At 40.4% G+C, this 18,516-nt stretch overlaps 1 protein-coding gene across 1 annotated transcript; it reads right to left on the reverse strand.

Annotated features, from left to right (window-relative positions):
* Positions 1–158: 158 nt before the first annotated feature.
* CCN6 (cellular communication network factor 6) lies at positions 159–14,707 on the reverse strand. The gene is made up of 4 exons (XM_082475410.1): positions 9,592–14,707; positions 5,466–5,708; positions 1,984–2,177; positions 159–931 (listed from the first exon to the last, which is right to left on the reverse strand). Exons 1-4 carry the CDS (start codon positions 9,896–9,898, stop codon positions 650–652), a joined length of 1,026 nt encoding a protein of 341 aa, XP_082331536.1. The 5' UTR covers positions 9,899–14,707; the 3' UTR covers positions 159–649.
* Positions 14,708–18,516: the final 3,809 nt, after the last annotated feature.

An 18,516-nucleotide genomic window follows, 5' to 3' on the forward strand; every position in this document is an offset into this window, starting at 1 on the left:
CAACAATTTATTTTCAAGCCAGAAAAATCTGTTGTGTGCTTTCTTTAATGTTATTTTTTAAATTTCTTTCCTTTTCAGATTAAGGATACTGCTCTTGGTCTTTATCTTGGAAATTAAGTTTTTTACAGTATTTGGTATAAAAATTTAGATTACAGGATAGGGCAATGGAAATAATAAATATATTTACAGCTTAGTCTTATTCCTAGTTAAGATTTAATCTAGAAAATCTTGCTCACCCTATAATGATTATGTGATTGGAGCCTAGGCTGTATTGTCAAAGTACAAAGTTTTAAAACTTTAATATGCTTTTTATATAGCTTCAACAGATCATTGCAGATTATTTTATAGAATAAAATGTTCTCTTGTAAATTGTATAATTTTTCATTATGGAATATGTAGATGGAACAAATATCTTTGTATTACATAATTATACATTTTAAGAGCTCAATTTTAAGGTTTTCATATTTTACATAAATTTTTAGGAGAACCTTTTTTAAAGCTGCTGATGCCTTAAGTACAGTTATCTGAGAATAGCTAGGCATTCTTACTGTTTTAAACCAATAAGGCAGATTTGCCACCCTTTTAAAACCATTTTAAATTTTGATGTAATGACATGATTAACCTTAACTTTTTCCCCATGTGCTTGGTTTTATAGGATCTTGAGCTCAGAAAATATATCTCCTGGATCTCTGCAGTTTCTCTGACATACACAAGATGTAATCCACAGCATCTTCCATTTAAATGACCCTTCATTTGGGCAGTCAAATTGAATGGTAATCATTTTAGACTTGTTAGGGACACAGCATCTTTTATCCAAGCATATCCCACAGAAAGTGGGTTTATAACTCTGAGTGCTTGAGCATCCGGAAAAGACAAATTTTTCAGCTTTGACAGGTTGGAAAGTAGGTTGGCATGTTTTTCCTTTGGGGATCTGAAAAGATATATAACGTTAAGTCACTCTTTAAACTTGATTACAATAGTTCAGAAAAGTGATACTTTATGGACTGTTACATAAATACACAGATATAATTATTTTCAGGGCATTAATAGTTGCCATTTAGTGACATCCAGCCCTTTCTTTTCTACCTTTAAAATCCCCTCTCACCAGAGGACCTTGAAAGTCCTCCCTGTGCTTCCTCCGTCATATTATAGGACCCACTCCCCAATGTTTTTCTGCTATCTACCCTTGACTTAGTTCCACAATAAATGAAAATTTCTCTGTTTTGTTTAATATCAAGGGCCAAGACTTAAATTTTCTAACATGGCTCAGACAGTTTTTTAAGTAGATGGATAGATGAATAAACATCTTAATCCCTTTGAAATTGTCAACTTTCTAATATGATAGGGAATAACTTAGGGATAAGATTGGTTTTGTAGCATTTCTAAAAATTACTCTTGAGACAGTCACAGAAGCAGGACCAGCTCTAGTTACACCAAGCAACCTTAGAGTATGTATTATTATATCGTAGTCCTTTGGCAAGTAGTAGCTAAGGAAAGCATTTTGGAAATAGTGTGGTTCCCTCTCCAAGTTGGTGATACATAAGATCAGAACTTCTCTGATGTTCCTATTGTTTGTTTTTATAATTATGATGTAGCAACCAAAATCTTTTATCAGTTGCTCTGAATCCACTACATAAAATTGATATAGGAAAAAGAAGATAGACTCTGAAAAGGATCTACTCTGAAAAAACAATATACATGGTGGGGTGCCCCAACAAATCAGGCTGATCAAGACCCACACTAGTAAGCTGTTAACCTGTTGATTCTAGATACCCTAACGTTACCTCTCTGCTTGGTGAAATTTTTCCCACAAAGTGCAGTTAATTAATATCTGCTGCCCTCCAAGATAGTTTGACTTTAAGAGTTACAATGAAGTGGTTTTATTAATAAACACTTCCAAAACACATATAGACACACACATACTTTTCATGAGTCTCAATATTGAATTATGATGAAGTTAAGTTAAATCTACTTAAACTTTACCTTTACTGTCTTTGATATATTACTGTCGCAAGGCTGAATGTAGCACAGTCTTCTCTCATTTCTCATTTCACAGTTGCTGTTTTCATTGGTTACCCTATTAGATATGCCCATCCCACATGTTCTGGAACAAGGGGTCCACTTTGTTGCTTGCACAAGACATTTTCTTTTCCAAATAAGTGGGAGATTCCTATAAGCTAAAATAAAGGAGGGAGTGCATGTGTATAAATATATATGTATTCCTGTAGGTAGATAATTTTTAATCATTTATAAGCTAATAGTTAATAGATCTGAACTTTATATAAAGTAACTAACTCAGAATAAAATAAGCTTATGGTCTAATTAATCATTCTCTCTTTTTCCCACTCCCCAAATTATCTTTCAATCAAGTATTACAGTGCAGTATCTTAGGAGGAATAAAAATACTTTATCTTTGAAAAACTGAGTAAAGTACCCATTTGCTTCTTTCTGCTTAGCCCATCCTCTGAGTACTAAACAAGCTTATGCTTTGATGGATATCTGCCTTTTCCCTGGTTCTTGCCTCATGCTTGATGTTATTTTCAACAGATGTTGAAACAGACATTAGTAAGATTAGGGAATTCAAGATATTAATCAGAACAAGGTGATCTTACCGTTAAATTTCATGATGTTAAAATCTAAAATACAAAAGTTAGATTTGAGAATTCAGCTATCAATAAGACCAGTTATTTTCTTCTCCACTTTTTAAAATCTAGACTTTTAGAAAATTCTCTACGTTACACTGAACTAATCTAAATACTCATATACTAAGTCATGAAAAACGTGCAATCTGTTTTATTCATTCAGCTTAACTGTTGCATTCCCTATGGTATCAGGCCTATGGTATTCCCTCTGTTGTCTAGACATTTCATATCACTTCGGAATGCATGGACGGATCTATGGGTGAGTGGGTTGGATAGACAGCCCCCCTCCACTGCCTGCAGCTTAGGAGAAACAAGGCAGGGGAAGGGGGTGAATAATGAAAATATAAAGAGTGCATAATAATTCTTCCATCTTCTTGTAAATCCATGGGGAGCTTGCCTCCTGTTCTGCTCATGAATGAATCAGGCACTTGGTTCATTTTAAGCAAACTACTAATTGGTTCATTGTCTCAAAGCATTTCCTTCAGGTTAATATGCATCCTAAAGTGGGTGCTTTGGGAGTAAGGTGGAGACTTGAGTCTGCAATTAACACAGCAAAATTCAGGCTACATTACTTTAAAATGTCAATTTAAAAAGGAACCCCCCCCCCCCAAAAAAAATGCCTTCTTGATAGGGAAGAGTCACTTTGAAGTATGTACTGTCTTTGAATAAAATGATACTTTGATACTGTTGTCAGTGTTATTACAGTAGGATCTCGCCATTGCACATAGAACTGAGGGAGAGGAAGCAGAAAAATGGAGATACCTGGAAGGTAGACAACAGTTTAAAGACCTCAGTGCAGGAAGCAGGTTAAAAGCTTGGCATGCATCTGAAATAAATAAAGGTAGGTTAGATTATCATATTACCAAGAACCCCCCTTAGAGTTAAGCCAAGAGCTGCAGTTCAGGAATTTGCTTAACATTCATTAAAGGGCAGGAAAACTAGAAGAAATTTTCAAAGTACAAGTTCAGTGTTTGGTGAGCAGTGAGAAAAGCATAGGGGCATTATGCCATTGCATGCTTCCTGCTGACCAAGCAAAAGCTAGATTCCAACCGTAGACTGTCTGGAATTAATTAAGTATATAAATTTCTATCACAAATATATCTTAAAGTATGCGTGTGTCATCGTGCTCAACTTTGAAAGCAAACTCCTGTTTGGGCACATAAGTACAGTTTCAAAGTTAAGCAGAGGAGAGACATTAAACTGAACATATACTTCCTTTGAAACATACCTAGGCCTATATTTTAATTACCAGAGAGCTCTTGGGAGATTTTCTCATTTTTTGTAGCAAAGTACTGACCACTAAGAATGACCATCTGACACCTCCTCCAACCAGGTTCCAAGTGAATCCACTGAAACTGCTCTGACTTCACAAATGAGACCAACTTGACCGTGACCCAAAGGTCTAGCCTAGGGGACAACTGCTGTTCTACGGTGGTCTCACCAGGGAGGTTCACGCATGGGTTCTAAGAACTTAACACTGAGTCACTAAGATCCAATGCAGAAAATCAACTGTTCTTGTACATTTGTTAAAAAAAACAATTTGGCTTGTATTTTCAAAAGTTTTAGAGCATTAGCAGTATCACGCGGTTAGCTGAAAACCAGGGATGGTGAATGCCGATTTGCCGTAACCTGTTAAAGTTTTTTGAATTAATTGGCATAATTGGAATCCCAGAGGATGTTCCTTTAAGAATTAGTTTTTAAAGGTCTAAGACTCATTTCTCTGATTATAGTTGCTTTTATTAACTATCCACGTAAGTGAATTTAGGAGTCTTTAGCATACATTAAGTATTCCATATTTCCATGGCACCTTTCATTTACTACGCTCCAAATTTCAAGAAAAAGGCATTCTTAATTTCTGGATGAAAGCACAGATGTGAATAATAAACAGGCATCAATATTGCCCTTTTTGAGTCCTTCCTCACCTGTGCTTCATCTGCTGGCATTTTTGAAACTCCTGTCCCCAAAAAACCCTGGCACCTAAATAAGATGCTAGCTTACAGCAGACCAAACTACAAGGTTTATGAATATACTGATGCCAACTGTAAATGGCCAGATGCTCCAGATGAGTAATAAAGATTCTCATTGCAAGTTTCTGACTACACACATACCTGGGTAACCTACTTAAAAATGCCTGTGTGCACATTTATTTAGAGAAGTTGGTAATTGTTAAGCTTCATTTTCAGTGAATGAAAGGGTAATTTTATATTCTGTTTTTAGAAATGTTTACAAATCAATGTACCCTCAAATATTTTTGATCATAGCCTTCCATTTCTGCTTTTACCATATGGAAAAGTTGCCTTTGGAAATTTTTGGAACGGGATGGTTCATACTTCTTGCCCATAATAGAACAATACAGATAAAAGTTTTTCCAGGCCAGGGTACATGTGGATAATATTTGGTCAGTTTTCCTGAGAAGAGGTTAAATGGAAATAAGTAGAGGTAGTAAGAGTTTAGAAGAGTTTTCCTGACCTAGTAGAGCTTTCAAAAACTGGAATATTTGGGGAGTTCCCTGGTGATCCAGTGGTTAGGATTCAGCCCTCTCTCTGCTGTCGCGTGGGTTCAATCCCTGGTCAGGGAACTGAAATCCCATGAGCTGCGCAGCCAAAAAAAAAAGGGAAAAATCTAAAACATTATAAAGTTCCCTTTTCAGATACTCAGAGCATACCTGCCTGAGGTAGAGACTGAGTATGATGGCACACTCAAACTAAATCTCACACTGATCACCAATCAGTAAGTACCTACTTAGTTCCTATGGTACATAAAAGGAACATGAAAGAAAACCAGGCAAAGTCATACATGAGAGATAGTTCTACTTATGAGTACCTGGCATTGTTTTGTAGCTTGTTGACAGCTGCTGTTGTGATGACCCCAGGCCACATTTTGACTGATCAGTCTTCTTTCCACCTTTAGCCCTAGAGCAGTGCCTGTCAGCCGGCTTTGGTATGAACAGAGGTGTGCATCCAATGGCCCCACTCACACAGAGGCAGCTAAACAGGGGATTGGGCTGAAACACTTGGCCATTATGATAATGTACCCTGTTGAACTCACATCCCACAGCTACAAGGTCTGAAAAGAGAAAAGAGCAAAATCACCAAAGAACCCATAATTGATAGTCTAGACTTCCAGTTGTAAACCATAGAGGAAATTGCTGTCTCCTTTATGAAATATATTTCTCAATTTTTTAGGCCACATCTGAAACCTCCTTCACAGAACATCTGTAAAAAGTGAAAATGAGACATTTTCATTATATCGTAGGTTATCAGCCCTGAGTAGTCACCTTCAAAATTAAGACCCTGGGGCTTCCCTGGTGGTGCAGTGGTTGAGAGTCTGCCTGCCAATGCAGGGGACACGGGTTCGAGCCCTGGTCTGGGAGGATCCCACATGCTGCGGAGCAACTGGGCCCGTGAGCCACAACTACTGAGCCTGCGCGTCTGGAGCCTGTGCTCTGCAACAAGAGAGGCCACGCACCGCGATGAAGAGTGGCCCCTGCTCGCCGCAACTAGAGAAAGCCCTCGCACAGAAACGAAGACCCAACACAGCCAAAAATAAATAAATAAATAAATAAATTTATTAAAAAAAAAAAATCACTATGAGTATAGCGCTGGGATAACGACTGTAAACCTCAGAGCTGGGCTGATGGCTGGTGAGACAGACATCCCCAGACGCGCAGCAACAGGCTGGGATATAGTCCTAGGAAGTTCGGATAAGTGAATGGGTGAAGAAATCATAATTTGTTTACAATACTGCACAGTAACTGATGACCTTTCACAGAACTGGAAGGTCAAAACCTTTTCAGAATACTAAGATGTGACTGACTTCACTGTGTTGACATTTGTACTGATGGTGCAAAAGCAGCAGTGGCTAAAACTGCTGCTGGCACTTTAGCGTGAATCAAATTGTACAGGTTAGTCACTATTTTTCCTTGCCATACACTTGTACATAAATGTACTGTTTTTTAAAATTGTTAGTTCTACCTAAGAATGTCCTTAATGACACAGTAAAAATTACTAATTTTATTAAATCTGAGTGATCAAATATACATGTCTTAATATTCTGTGTGACAAAAGAGGAAGTTACGTAGAGCCTTTCTCTAGATATTGTACCAAAGTACAATAGTTATCTCGAGGAAAAGCACCTATGTTATTGTTTGAGTTGTAGGCCGAACTAACCACTTTTTTAGTGGTAATTTCCCCTGAAGAAATGATTGACAGATACCTCATGGTTATTCAGACCTGGGTATTTGGCAGACATTTTCTTGAAAATCAACGAAACGAGCCTGTCACTTCAAGGAAAACAACTGACAGTACTTGTTGCCAGTGACAGAATTTAAGCTTTTGAGCAAAAATTAGAATTTTGTAAAACTTGTGTCCACCACTGAGATCTTTATAGCCACCCAATATGTAGACTTTTCTGATAATTTTGGTACTAACTAATGTGATTTTTTAAAATATCTATATAACCCATTGTTCCAAACTGGTATTTTCCAAATAACCAATGCATGGTACTACAAAATTATACATGAGGAAAAGCCCCATTCCAAGTGGGTCGTTGAATAGAGGAATGTATTTTAATGTCACAGAGTTTGAAAAGTTCATTGATTTGGTTTCCTATTCCACATGATTAGCAGTGATGCAGCTAATTTTTAAGAAACTCCACTTCTCAAGTTTTAATATAATATGAAAAAAGAATATTCACAATTATCTGAAAAGTCTGTTAAAATATTCCTTCCTTTTCCAACAGCGTATCTGTGTAAGACTGGAATCCCTTCATATATTCCAAACTAAAACAACATATAGCAATATATTGAATGCAGAAGCAGATGTAAGAATCTATCTTCTGTTAAGCTAGACATTAGAGAGATTTGCAAAAATGTAAAACAATTCCACTTCCACTCTTCTCTAAATTTCTTTGTTTTTAAAGTAAAATTTTTCCACAAATAATATATTATTCTTACTAATTTGCAATGGGTTTGTTTTTTTTTAATGTATTAGTAAATATTTTTAAACTTCTAATCCATTAAATACCAAGAGATAACTCACATAAACAAAAGCTCTTTGGGTCCTCATTAATTTCTAAGACTAAAGGGATCCTCAGACCAAAAAAAAGTTTAAAAACCATTGTTCTATATGATGAATCAGCACATTCTCTGTAAAGTTATATCTTAAGCCTTTATATTCGGTCTCTGTTGCAACTACTAGACCCTGCTATTGTAAAGCAGCCACAGACTGTATGTAACTGAACTGGTGTGGCTGTTCTCTGATAAAACATTATTTACAGAAACAGACTGTGGGGTGGATTTGGTCCCTGAGCCATAGTTTGTGACCCCAGTTATAGATCATCCCCACCCCCATCCTCATGGCTGTGCTCTGTTACAATACTCATCACATTGTACATAAAGTTACTTGTGGAAAGATCTGTCTGACACAATAAACTTGGACTCCGTGAGGGCAGGACCTGTATCTCTCTTTTCCCTGTTGTGCCCCACCTGCTGGTCACAGTGTCTAGCTCAGTAGCGGATGCTCACTAAGTGTTTATTAGGTTAATGAAATACCTTGCCTGGCACTGTTTGGGAGAAAGGGGTCTCCTGAATGCCAGAGTCTGATAGATCATGTTTTTCCTGTTGAATTTCCATAAGTAATAGCTAACATTTTTGAGAATTTACTACATACCAGATATTGTGTTAGGTGTTTTGGGTTTTGTGTCTTCATTTCATTTGATCCTCCTAATAACTCTATAAAATAGGAAGTACATATGATATAACTGAGGCACAGAGAGGTTAAGCAACTTGATCAAGGTCACTCAGCAGACAGAACTCAGAATTTGAACCTAGAGCCTACATTCTTAACCAATATACAATAGTCAAGTGCTGACAGGGGCATCAGGCTATCAGCTTGAACTGTTCCACACATTCAGTCCAACTCCAGAGATGTGCTCTCATTCCATACTTACAACCAAACTTCTGCTAGTAGTTTTCCTTCCCACTTAGACTTTTCTACAGAGTAACTTAACCACCCAGCTGACATGAGTATTTCTCTTCCCTTAGAAATTTTATTTTTTAATCCTCAATAAATCGGTATCCTGAATTATTGTCAAGGCATAGGTTTAGATGGTCTCAAGCAGTCTGCAGAGCTAAGGCCCACAAAGCTGAGGATCCTGTTGTGATTTGGGGTGCCCCTACCTTCTTTTTTTACAAATGTGCCTCAGTAAAAAGTACAGTAACTTGGGCTTCCCTGGTGGCGCAGTGGTTAAGAATCCGTCTGCCAATGCAGGCGACATGGGTTCGAGCCCTGGTCCGGGAAGATCCCACATGCTGTGGAGCAACTAAGCCCGGGCGCCACAGCTACTGAGCCTGTGCTCTAGAGCCTGCGAGCTCTAGGCCATGCTCCGCAACAAGAGAAGCCCCCGCTCGCTGCAACTAGAGAAAGCCCGTGTGCAGCAACGAAGACCCAACACAGCCAAAAATTAAAAAAAAAACAAATAAATTTTAAAAGTACAGTAACTTGATGGTTAGTTGGGAAGGCTGAGATTAAAGCTGTATGTCTGAATACTAGATATACATCCTTACATTTTAAAAAAGATTATTTTTTAGTCACAGAAAAGGTTGAATTCAGATTGCTTCTGACAGTATTAACGAAAGCTGTCATTTGTGGCACTTTAATGAGTCAGACTGTTTACATAATTTCTCCTATTTTTATCATTAAAAGCAATTACCTGAGAAGAACTGCAAGATCATTTCAATGCAATAAAAGTAACAGGTTTCTGAATGTGTGTGTAACATCTGCTCGTTTCACATGGTGTCCAGTACGAGAAGGCTAGTCTCACTGGTGCGTGGAAACTAAACCCACCTCATAGTTAGTCACATTAAGCTGATTATTCCAAAGTAACAGTTGCAGACAAAAATCCTGTCTAGACTCCACATTCGCCAGCCAGTGCGGAAGGAAACACTTACATGCACACACTCCGGTCTCGTACCTAGGCCCGTCTGCTGAGTAGTCACAGTACAGCCCTTTGTGGGGGTCGCAGAGGTCAGCCTCGTTGCAGGTGTCCCCTGGCTGCCTGGCACAGATTTTACAGCATCCACAGCCATCCCTCACCAGGCTCACTCCAGGAGGGCAGCTGGGCTTCTGGTGAGCGCACTGACAGGGCCAGTGACAAAACTGTTGACGATGATGCACTTCTGCTACCTCACCAGGCCTTCCTTCGGGTGCCGTGTCTAACAGCCCAGTAGTGCCCTGGGTCCTGCGGTAGAACTTCATTTGACAACAAAGGTGATGTTAGAAATGGTTCCACAAACTAATATCAGAGGTTTTCTAGAAACAGATTTCCCCCAGATTATGAGAATATAGTGTGGTGAATTGTAATAATAATAGTATCTATCAGTATTTGACATGAGCACTCGCTCCTTAAACTTTTCTGCACTCGGCTTCCGACACGTGACTCTTCTCCTTTCTCACTGATGGCTCCTTCTCAGTCTCCTCTGCTAGTTTCTTCTCATCATCTTCATCTCTAAACACTGGAACCCCCTGTGGGTAAAGACCTCTGAAGTAACTTCCCTCACTGTATCTCGTATCTCCAACCAGGCCTCTCTTCTGAACTCAAACTGCCTACTTAACAGATCTCCACTTAGATATTTGACAGGCATAGCAAACTTCACATGACCAAAAACAAACTCCCAATTCTCCCCTCCAATCTACTCTTCCTTACAAGGGAAGAAGAGAGGCAGGTGTGTCAGAGAAGACGTGATGCTAGAAGCAGAGGTAACACGATGCTGCTGCTGAAGGGGGCCGGGGTGGGGGATGGGGTGGGGGGGGCGTCACAAGCCAAGGAATGCAGGCAGCTTAGAAAAGCTGGAAAAGGCAAAGGACAGATTCTCCCCTAGACTCCCCGGAAGGAACACAGCCCTGCCTTGATTTTAGCTCTGTTTCCAGACTACAGATGCCAGAACTGGAAGATAATAAATCTGTGCTGTTTGAAGATTGTAGCAATTTATTCAGTAGCAATAGGAAACAATACACCCCGTTTCACAAGGGAGGACTATGGGGCTCTGATTGCTTAACCTACTCCAGGTCACATATCAAGTAAGTGGAAGAAGAGGGACTTACAGCAGGCAGGCAGCTTCCAGAGCCTGAGCTCTCAATCCTTACCTTCCTCCCTTCCCTAGGCCAGGTCTTGCCACCAACCAGCTTTGATATTGAACAGATCACTGAATCTCTGCGTCTGTTTTTCCTCTCCAGCCCAGACTCTCCCCCTGACCTCACAACTAACTCATTCATCTCTACGGGGTATATCCCACTTCGATGTCCCACGAGCACCTCACTTTCTCCCTCCCCACAAGAAACTGCTCTCAGCTAGTCCCCATTTTAGTGAATGGTGGCATCATCCCCTGAGTTCCCCAAGCCAGGAAACTGAGACCACCCTCACCTGTTCCATCTCCTTCATCCCTCACACCCGAAGGTCAGCGACCTGCAGGGAAGCCCAAGCTCCTGAGCACAGCATTCAGGGCCCTCCTCTCTCTTGCGTTCCTTAGATTCCTTAGCTTCTAGCAGGTGAAAGTGCCTGCGGTTCCCTGCATATCTGAGGCTGTTCCTTCTACCTATAACCTTCTTCACCTGCCCCCACTCCTTCACTGAGTTACCACCTTCTCCAGAAGACTTTCTATAACCTCTCCATGCTCCCTTTTACCTGTCGGTGTACTGAAGTTAGTGTATAAGTGCCTGTCTTCTCCACTCACCCTAAAGCTACCCAACCACAGGGACTTGAGGTTCACTTGCTGGTGTACAACTGGCACTTAGCACAGTACCTGGCAAGTAATTTCTGTAATTAACTCTCAATTTTTATCTGATGGAACTGAAGGCAGTTGGACTGATTCAGACATCCTAAACCTCTTTCCAACTCAAAAACCCTACATTTAAGGGACACCAAGTGGGGAAAGCGGTGGGGGGGGGGGATGAATTGAGGGATTGGGATTGACATATATACACTAATATGTATAAAATAGATAGCTAATAAAAAAAAAGAAAAAGTTTGGACAATGAAAAAGAAAGTCAGAATCAGAAAAAAAACCCCAAAAAAACAACCCTACATTTAAAGGTATCTGTTTGAAATTCCACCATTAAATCTTCAGCCTTTTTTCTTACCACTGATGAGACATGTATTCCCTGGAGTAACACTTTCAGCTACTATTTGAGTTGAATATACCATGTGAGAATAGACTTTGAGGATACAGTGCTGGGCTTCTGGAGGAGCAATGGAAATTCCAAATGTAGAGGAGCAGAATATCAAGGCTACAAATAGTGAGTGCCTGCTTCTCATTCTTGCCCAGGTTCAGACGTGGTTACCAGGGACCCCTTGCCGGGTTCGGTGGCCTCTCAGCTGGGCTCATGTTCATGAACATTCTGTCCCCCCCTCTCTAAGTGTTGGACTCTCAATTCTTGGCTTTCATGACACCAGCCCCACCTCCCTGCCCAGTTCTACCCCTACCTCTGGACATACTGTCTCAATCTCCTTTGCAGGCTCCCATTACCCTGCATTTGACTTAGATTTAAGCTCACTGGTGTTTCATGACCTTAATGTATTGCTGTTCTCACCCTGCACACTGTCTCTTGACCATCTCATCCACCCCCTTGCCTTCATTTTCGACTCTATGCAGCTTCAAATCTAAATTTCCATCCAGAACTGCTCCGCTGAGTGCAGACCCATATAGCTGGCTGCCTACTGGACGTCTCCACTAGAACATCCTACAGGAAAAACTCACTGCCCAAACTCAACATTGCCCCACCCACCCGAGACAGCTTCTCCATACCTTGGAGATAGGAAGCTAGGAGTCATCCAGGTCATCTTCTTCTCCCCCACCTCCCATAGTCATTTAACAACTAATCCTGCTTATCATCCTTATAGCCCTAAAACTAGTCACCCTTCCCTCATTTTTACTGCTACCAAGTACTACTGCAGTAAGTTCCTAACCGGTCTCCCTCCCTCAAGAATGACTTCAACAAATCTACCACGTCAAAGCTTTAAGGAGCTCTTAAAAAACATATCTGTCGGTCCCCAGCATCTCCACAAAAAAAACAAAACCAAACAAAAAACACTGTATCTAGTTCTGTAAAAAATGCCATTGGTAATTTGATAGGGATTGCACTGAATCTGTAGATTGCTTTGGGTAGTATAGTCATTTTCACAATATTGATTCTTCCAATCCAAGAACATGGTATATCTCTCCATCTGTTGGTATCATCTTTAATTTCTTTCATCAGTGTCTTATAGTTTTCTGCATACAGGTCTTTTGTCTCCCTAGGTACGTTTATTCCTAGGTATTTTATTCTTTTTGTTGCAATGGTAAATGGGAGTGTTTCCTTAATTTCTCTTTCATCATTAGTGTATAGGAATGCAAGAGATTTCTGTGCATTAATTTTGTATCCTGCAACTTTACCAAATTCATTGATTAGCTCTAGTAGTTTTCTGGTGGCATCTTTAGGATTCTCTATGTATAGTATCATGTCATCTGCAAACAGTGACAGTTTTACTTCTTCTTTTCCAATTTGTATTCCTTTTCTTTTTCTTCTCTGATTGCCGTGGCTAGGACTTCCAAAACTATGTTGAATAATAGTGGCAAGAGTGGACATCCTTGTCTTCTTCCTGATCTTAGAGGAAATGTTTTCAGTTTTTCACCATTGAGAATGATGTTTGCTGTGGGCTTGTCGTATATGGCCTTTATTACGTTGAGGTAGGTTCCCTCTATGCCCAGTTTCTGGAGAGTTTTTATCATAAATGGGTCTTGAATTATGTCAAAAGCTTTTTCTGCATCTATTGAGATGATCATATGGTTTTTATTCTTCAATTTGTTAATATGGTGTATCACATTGATTGATTTCTGTATATTGAAGAATCCTTGCATCCCTGGGATAAATCCCACTTGATCATGGTGTATGATGCTTCTAATGTGTTGTTGGATTCTGTTTGCTAGTATTTGGTTGAGGATTTTTGCATCTATATTCATCAATGATATTGGTCTCTAATTTTCTTTTTTTGTAGTATCTTTGTCTGGTTCTGGTATCAGGGTGATGGTGGCCTCATAGAATGAGTTTAGGAGTGTTCCTTCCCCTGCAATTTTTTGGAAGAGTTTGAGAAGGGTGGGTGTTAGCTCTTCTTTAAGTGTTTGATAGAATTCACAAATAAAATTTGTACGGACACAAAAAAGACTGAAAATAGCCAAAGCAGTCTTGAGGGAAAAAAACAGAGCTGGAAGAATCAGACTCCCTGACTTCAGACTATACTACAAAGCTACAGTAATCAAGACAATATGGTACTGGCACAAAAACAGAAATATAGATCAATGGAACAGGATAGAAAGCCCAGAGAAAAACCCACGCACCTATGGTCAACTAATCTATGACAAAGGAGGCAAGGATATACAATGGATAAAAGACAGTGTCTTCAATAAGCGGTGCTGGGAAAACTGGACAGCTGCATGTAAAAGAATGAAATTAGAACACTCCCTAACACCATACACAAAAATAAACTCAAAATGGATTACAGACCTAAATGTAAGACCAGACACTATAAAACTCATAGAGGAAAACATAGGAAGAACACTCTTTGACGTAAATCACAGCAAGATCTTTTTTGATCCACCACCTAGAGTAATGGAAATAAAAACAAAAATAAATGGGACCTAATGAAACTTCAAAGCTTCTGCAAAGCAAAGGAAACTACAAACAAGACGAAAAGACAACCCTCAGAATGGAAGAAAATATTTGCAAACCAATCAATGGACAAAGGATTAATCTCCAAAATATATAAACAGCTCATGCAGCTCAATATTAAAAAAACAAACAACCCAATCCAAAACTGGGCAGAAGAGAGAGAGGAGAAGATGGTGGAAGAGTAAGACGCGGAGATCACCTTCCTCCCCACAGATACATCAGAAATACATCTACACGTCGAACTGCTCCTATAGAACATCCACTGAACGCTGGCAGAGGACCTCAGACCTCCCAAAAGGCAAGAAACTCCCCACATACCTGGGTAGGGCAAAAGAAAAAAGAAAAAACAGAGACAAAAGGATACAGACAGACCTGCACCAGTGGGAGGGAGCTGAGAAGGAGGAAAGGTTTCCATACACTAGGAAGCCCCTTCACCGGCAGAGACTGCAGGTGGTGGAGGGGGAAAGCTTCGGAGCCATGGAGGAGAGCACAGCCACAGGGGTGCGGAGGGCAAAGCAGAGAGATTCCCGCACAGAGGATCGGGGCCGACCAGCACTCACCAGCCGGAGAGGCTTGTCTGCTCACCCGCCGGGGCAGGCGGGGACTGGGAGCTGAGGCTCGGGCTTCGGAGGTGGGATCGCAGGGAGAGGACTGGGGTTGGCTGCGTGAACACAGCCTGAAGGGGTTAGTGCACCACAGCTAGCTGGGAGGGAGTCTGGGAAAAGGTCTGGAATGGCCGAAGAGACAAGAGACTTTTTCTTGCCTCTTTGTTTCCTGGTGCGCTAGGAGAGGGGATTCAGAGCGCTGCTTAAAGGAGCTCCAGAGACGGGTGGGAGCCGCGGCTATCAGCGCGGACCCCAGAGACGGGCATGAGACGCTAAGGCTGCTGCTGCCGCCACCAAGAAGCCTGTGTGCAGCACAGGTCACTATCCACACCTCCCCTCCCGGGAGCCTGTGCAGCCCGCCACTGCCAGCGTCCTGTGATCCAGGGACAACTTCCCCGGGAGAACGCACGGCGCGCCTCAGGCTGGTGCAACGTCACGCCGGCCTCTGCCGCCGCAGGCTCGCCCCGCATCCGTACCCCTCCCTCCCCGCGGCCTGAGTGAACCAGAGCCCCCGAAGCAGCTGCTCCTTTAACCCCGTCCTGTCTGAGCGAAGGACAGGCCCTCAGGTGACCTACATGCAGAGGCGGGTCCAAATCCAAAGCTGAACCCCGGGAGCTGTGTGCACAAAGAAGAGAAAGGGAAATTTCTCCCAGCAGCCTCAGAAGCAGCGGATTAAAGCTCCACAATCAACTTGATGTACCTGTATCTGTTGAATACCTGAATAGACAACGAATCATCCCAAATTGAGGAGGTGGACTTTGGGAGCAAGATATATTATTTTTTCCCCTTTTCCTCTTTTTGTGAGTGTGTATGTGCACACTTCTGTGAGAGATTTTGTCTGTATAGCTTTGCTTTCACCATTTGTCCTAGGGTTCTGTCCCTCAGTTTTTTTTTTTGTTTTACTTAAAAAAATTTTTTTTCTTAATAATTATTTTTTATTTTAATAACATTACTTTATTTTATCTTACTTTATTTTATTTTATCCTCTTTCTTTCTTTCTTTCTATTTTTTCTCCCTTTTATTCTGAGCCATGTGGATGAAAGGCTCTTGGTGCTCCAGCCAGGCATCAGGGCTGTGCCTCTGAGGTGGGAGAGCCAACCTCAGGACACTGGTCCACAAGAGACCTCCCAGCTCCACGTAACACCAAACGGCGAAAATCTCCCAGAGATCTCCATCTCAACACCAAGACCCAGCTTCACTCAACGACCAGCAAGCTACAGTGCTGGACACCCTATGCCAAACAACTAGCAAGACAGGAACACAGCCCCATCCATTAACAGAGAGGCTGCCTAAAATCATAATAAGGCCACAGACACCCCAAAACACACCACCAGACGTGGACCTGCCCACCAGAAAGACAAGATCCAGCCTCATCCACCAGAACAAAGGCACTAGTCCCCTCCACCAGGAAGCCTACACATCCCACTGAACCAACCTTAGCCACTGGGGACAGACATCAAAAACAACGGGAACTACAAACCTGCAGCCTGCAAAAAGGAGACCCCAAACACAGTAAGATAAGCAAAATGAGAAGACAGAAAAACACACAGCAGATGAAGGAGCAAGGTAAAAACACACCAGACCTAACAAATGAAGAGGAAATAAGCAGTCTACCTGAAAAAGAATTCAGAATAATGATAGTAAAGATGATCCAAAATCTTGGAAATAGAATAGACAAAATGCAAGAAACATTTAACAAGGACCTAGAAGAACTAAAGAGGAAACAAGCAACGATGAACAACACAATAAATGAAATTTAAAATACTCTAGAAGGGATCAATAGCAGAATAACTGAGGCAGAAGAACGGATAAGTGACCTGGAAGATAAAATAGTGGAAATAACTACTGCAGAGCAGAATAAAGAAAAAAGAATGAAAAGAACTGAGGACAGTCTCAGAGATCTCTGGGACAAGATTAAAGGCACCAACATTTGAATTATAGGGGTCCCAGAAGAAGAAGAGAAAAAGAAAGGGACTGAGAAAATATTTGAAGAGATGATAGTTGAAAACTTCCTTAATATGGGAAAGGAAATAATTAATCAAGCCCTGGAAGCACAGAGAGTCCCATACAGGATAAATCCAAGGAGAAACACGCCAAGACACATATTAATCAAACTATCAAAAATTAAATATAAAGAAAACATATTAAAAGCAGCAAGGGAAAAACAACAAATAACACACAAGGGAATCCCAATAAGGTTAACAGCTGATCTTTCAGCAGAAACTCTGCAAGCCAGAAGGGAGTGGCAGGACATATTTAAAGTGATGAAGGAGAAAAACCTACAACCAAGGTTACTCTACCCAGCAAGGATCTCATTCAGATTTGATGGAGAAATTAAAACCTTTACAGACAAGCAAAAGCTGAGAGAGTTCAGCACCACCAAACCAGCTTTACAACAAATGCTAAAGGAACTTCTCTAGGCAAGAAACACAAGAGAAGGAAAACACCTACAATAACAAACCCAAAACATTTAAGAAAATGGGAATAGGAACATACATATCAATAAATACCTTAAATGTAAATGGATTAAATGCTCCCACCAAAAGACACAGGCTGGCTGAATGGATACAAAAACAAGACCCGTATATATGCTGTCTACAAGAGACCCACTTCAGACCTAGGGACACATACAGACTGAAAGTGAGGGGATGGAAAAAGATATTCCATGCAAATGGAAATCAAAAGAAAGCTGGAGCAGCAATTCTCATATCAGACAAATAGACTTTAAAATAAAGACTATTACAAGAGACAAAGAAGGACACTACATAATGATCAAGGGATCGATCCAAGAAGAAGATATAACAATTGTAAATATTTATGCACCCAACATAGGAGCACCTCAATACATAAAGCAAATACTAACAGCCATAAAAGGGGAAATCGACAGGAACACAATCATAGTAGGGGACTTTAACACCCCACTTTCACCAATGGACAGATCATCCAAAATGAAAATAAATAAGGAAACACAAGCTTTAAATGATACATTAAACAAGATGGACTTAATTGATATTTATAGGACATTCCATCCCAAAACAACAGAGTACACATTTTTCTCAAGTGCTCATGGAACATTCTCCAGGATAGATCATATCTTGGGTCACAAATCAAGCCTTGGTAAATTTAAGAAAATTGAAATCGTATCAAGTATCTTTTCCGACCACAATGCTATGAAACTAGATATCAATTACAGGAAAAGATCTGTAAAAAATACAAACACATGGAAGCTAAACAATACACTACTTAATAACGAAGTGATCACTGAAGAAATCAAAGGGGAAATCAAAAAATACCTAGAAACAAATGGCAATGGAGACACGATGACCCAAAACCTATGAGATGCAGCAAAAGCAGTTCTAAGAGGGAAGTTTATAGCAATACAGTCCTACCTTAAGAAACAGGAAACATCTCAAATAAACAACCTAACCTTGCACCTAAAGCAATTAGAGAAAGAAGAACAAAGAAACCACAAAGTTAGCAGAAAGAAAGAAATCATAAAGATCAGATCAGAAATAAATGAAAAAGAAATGAAGGAAACGATAGCAAAGATCAATAAAATTAAAAGCT

Source organism: Balaenoptera physalus, assembly GCF_965194825.1.
Source record: "Balaenoptera physalus genome assembly, chromosome: 9".
Classification (NCBI taxonomy): Eukaryota; Metazoa; Chordata; class Mammalia; order Artiodactyla; family Balaenopteridae; genus Balaenoptera; species Balaenoptera physalus.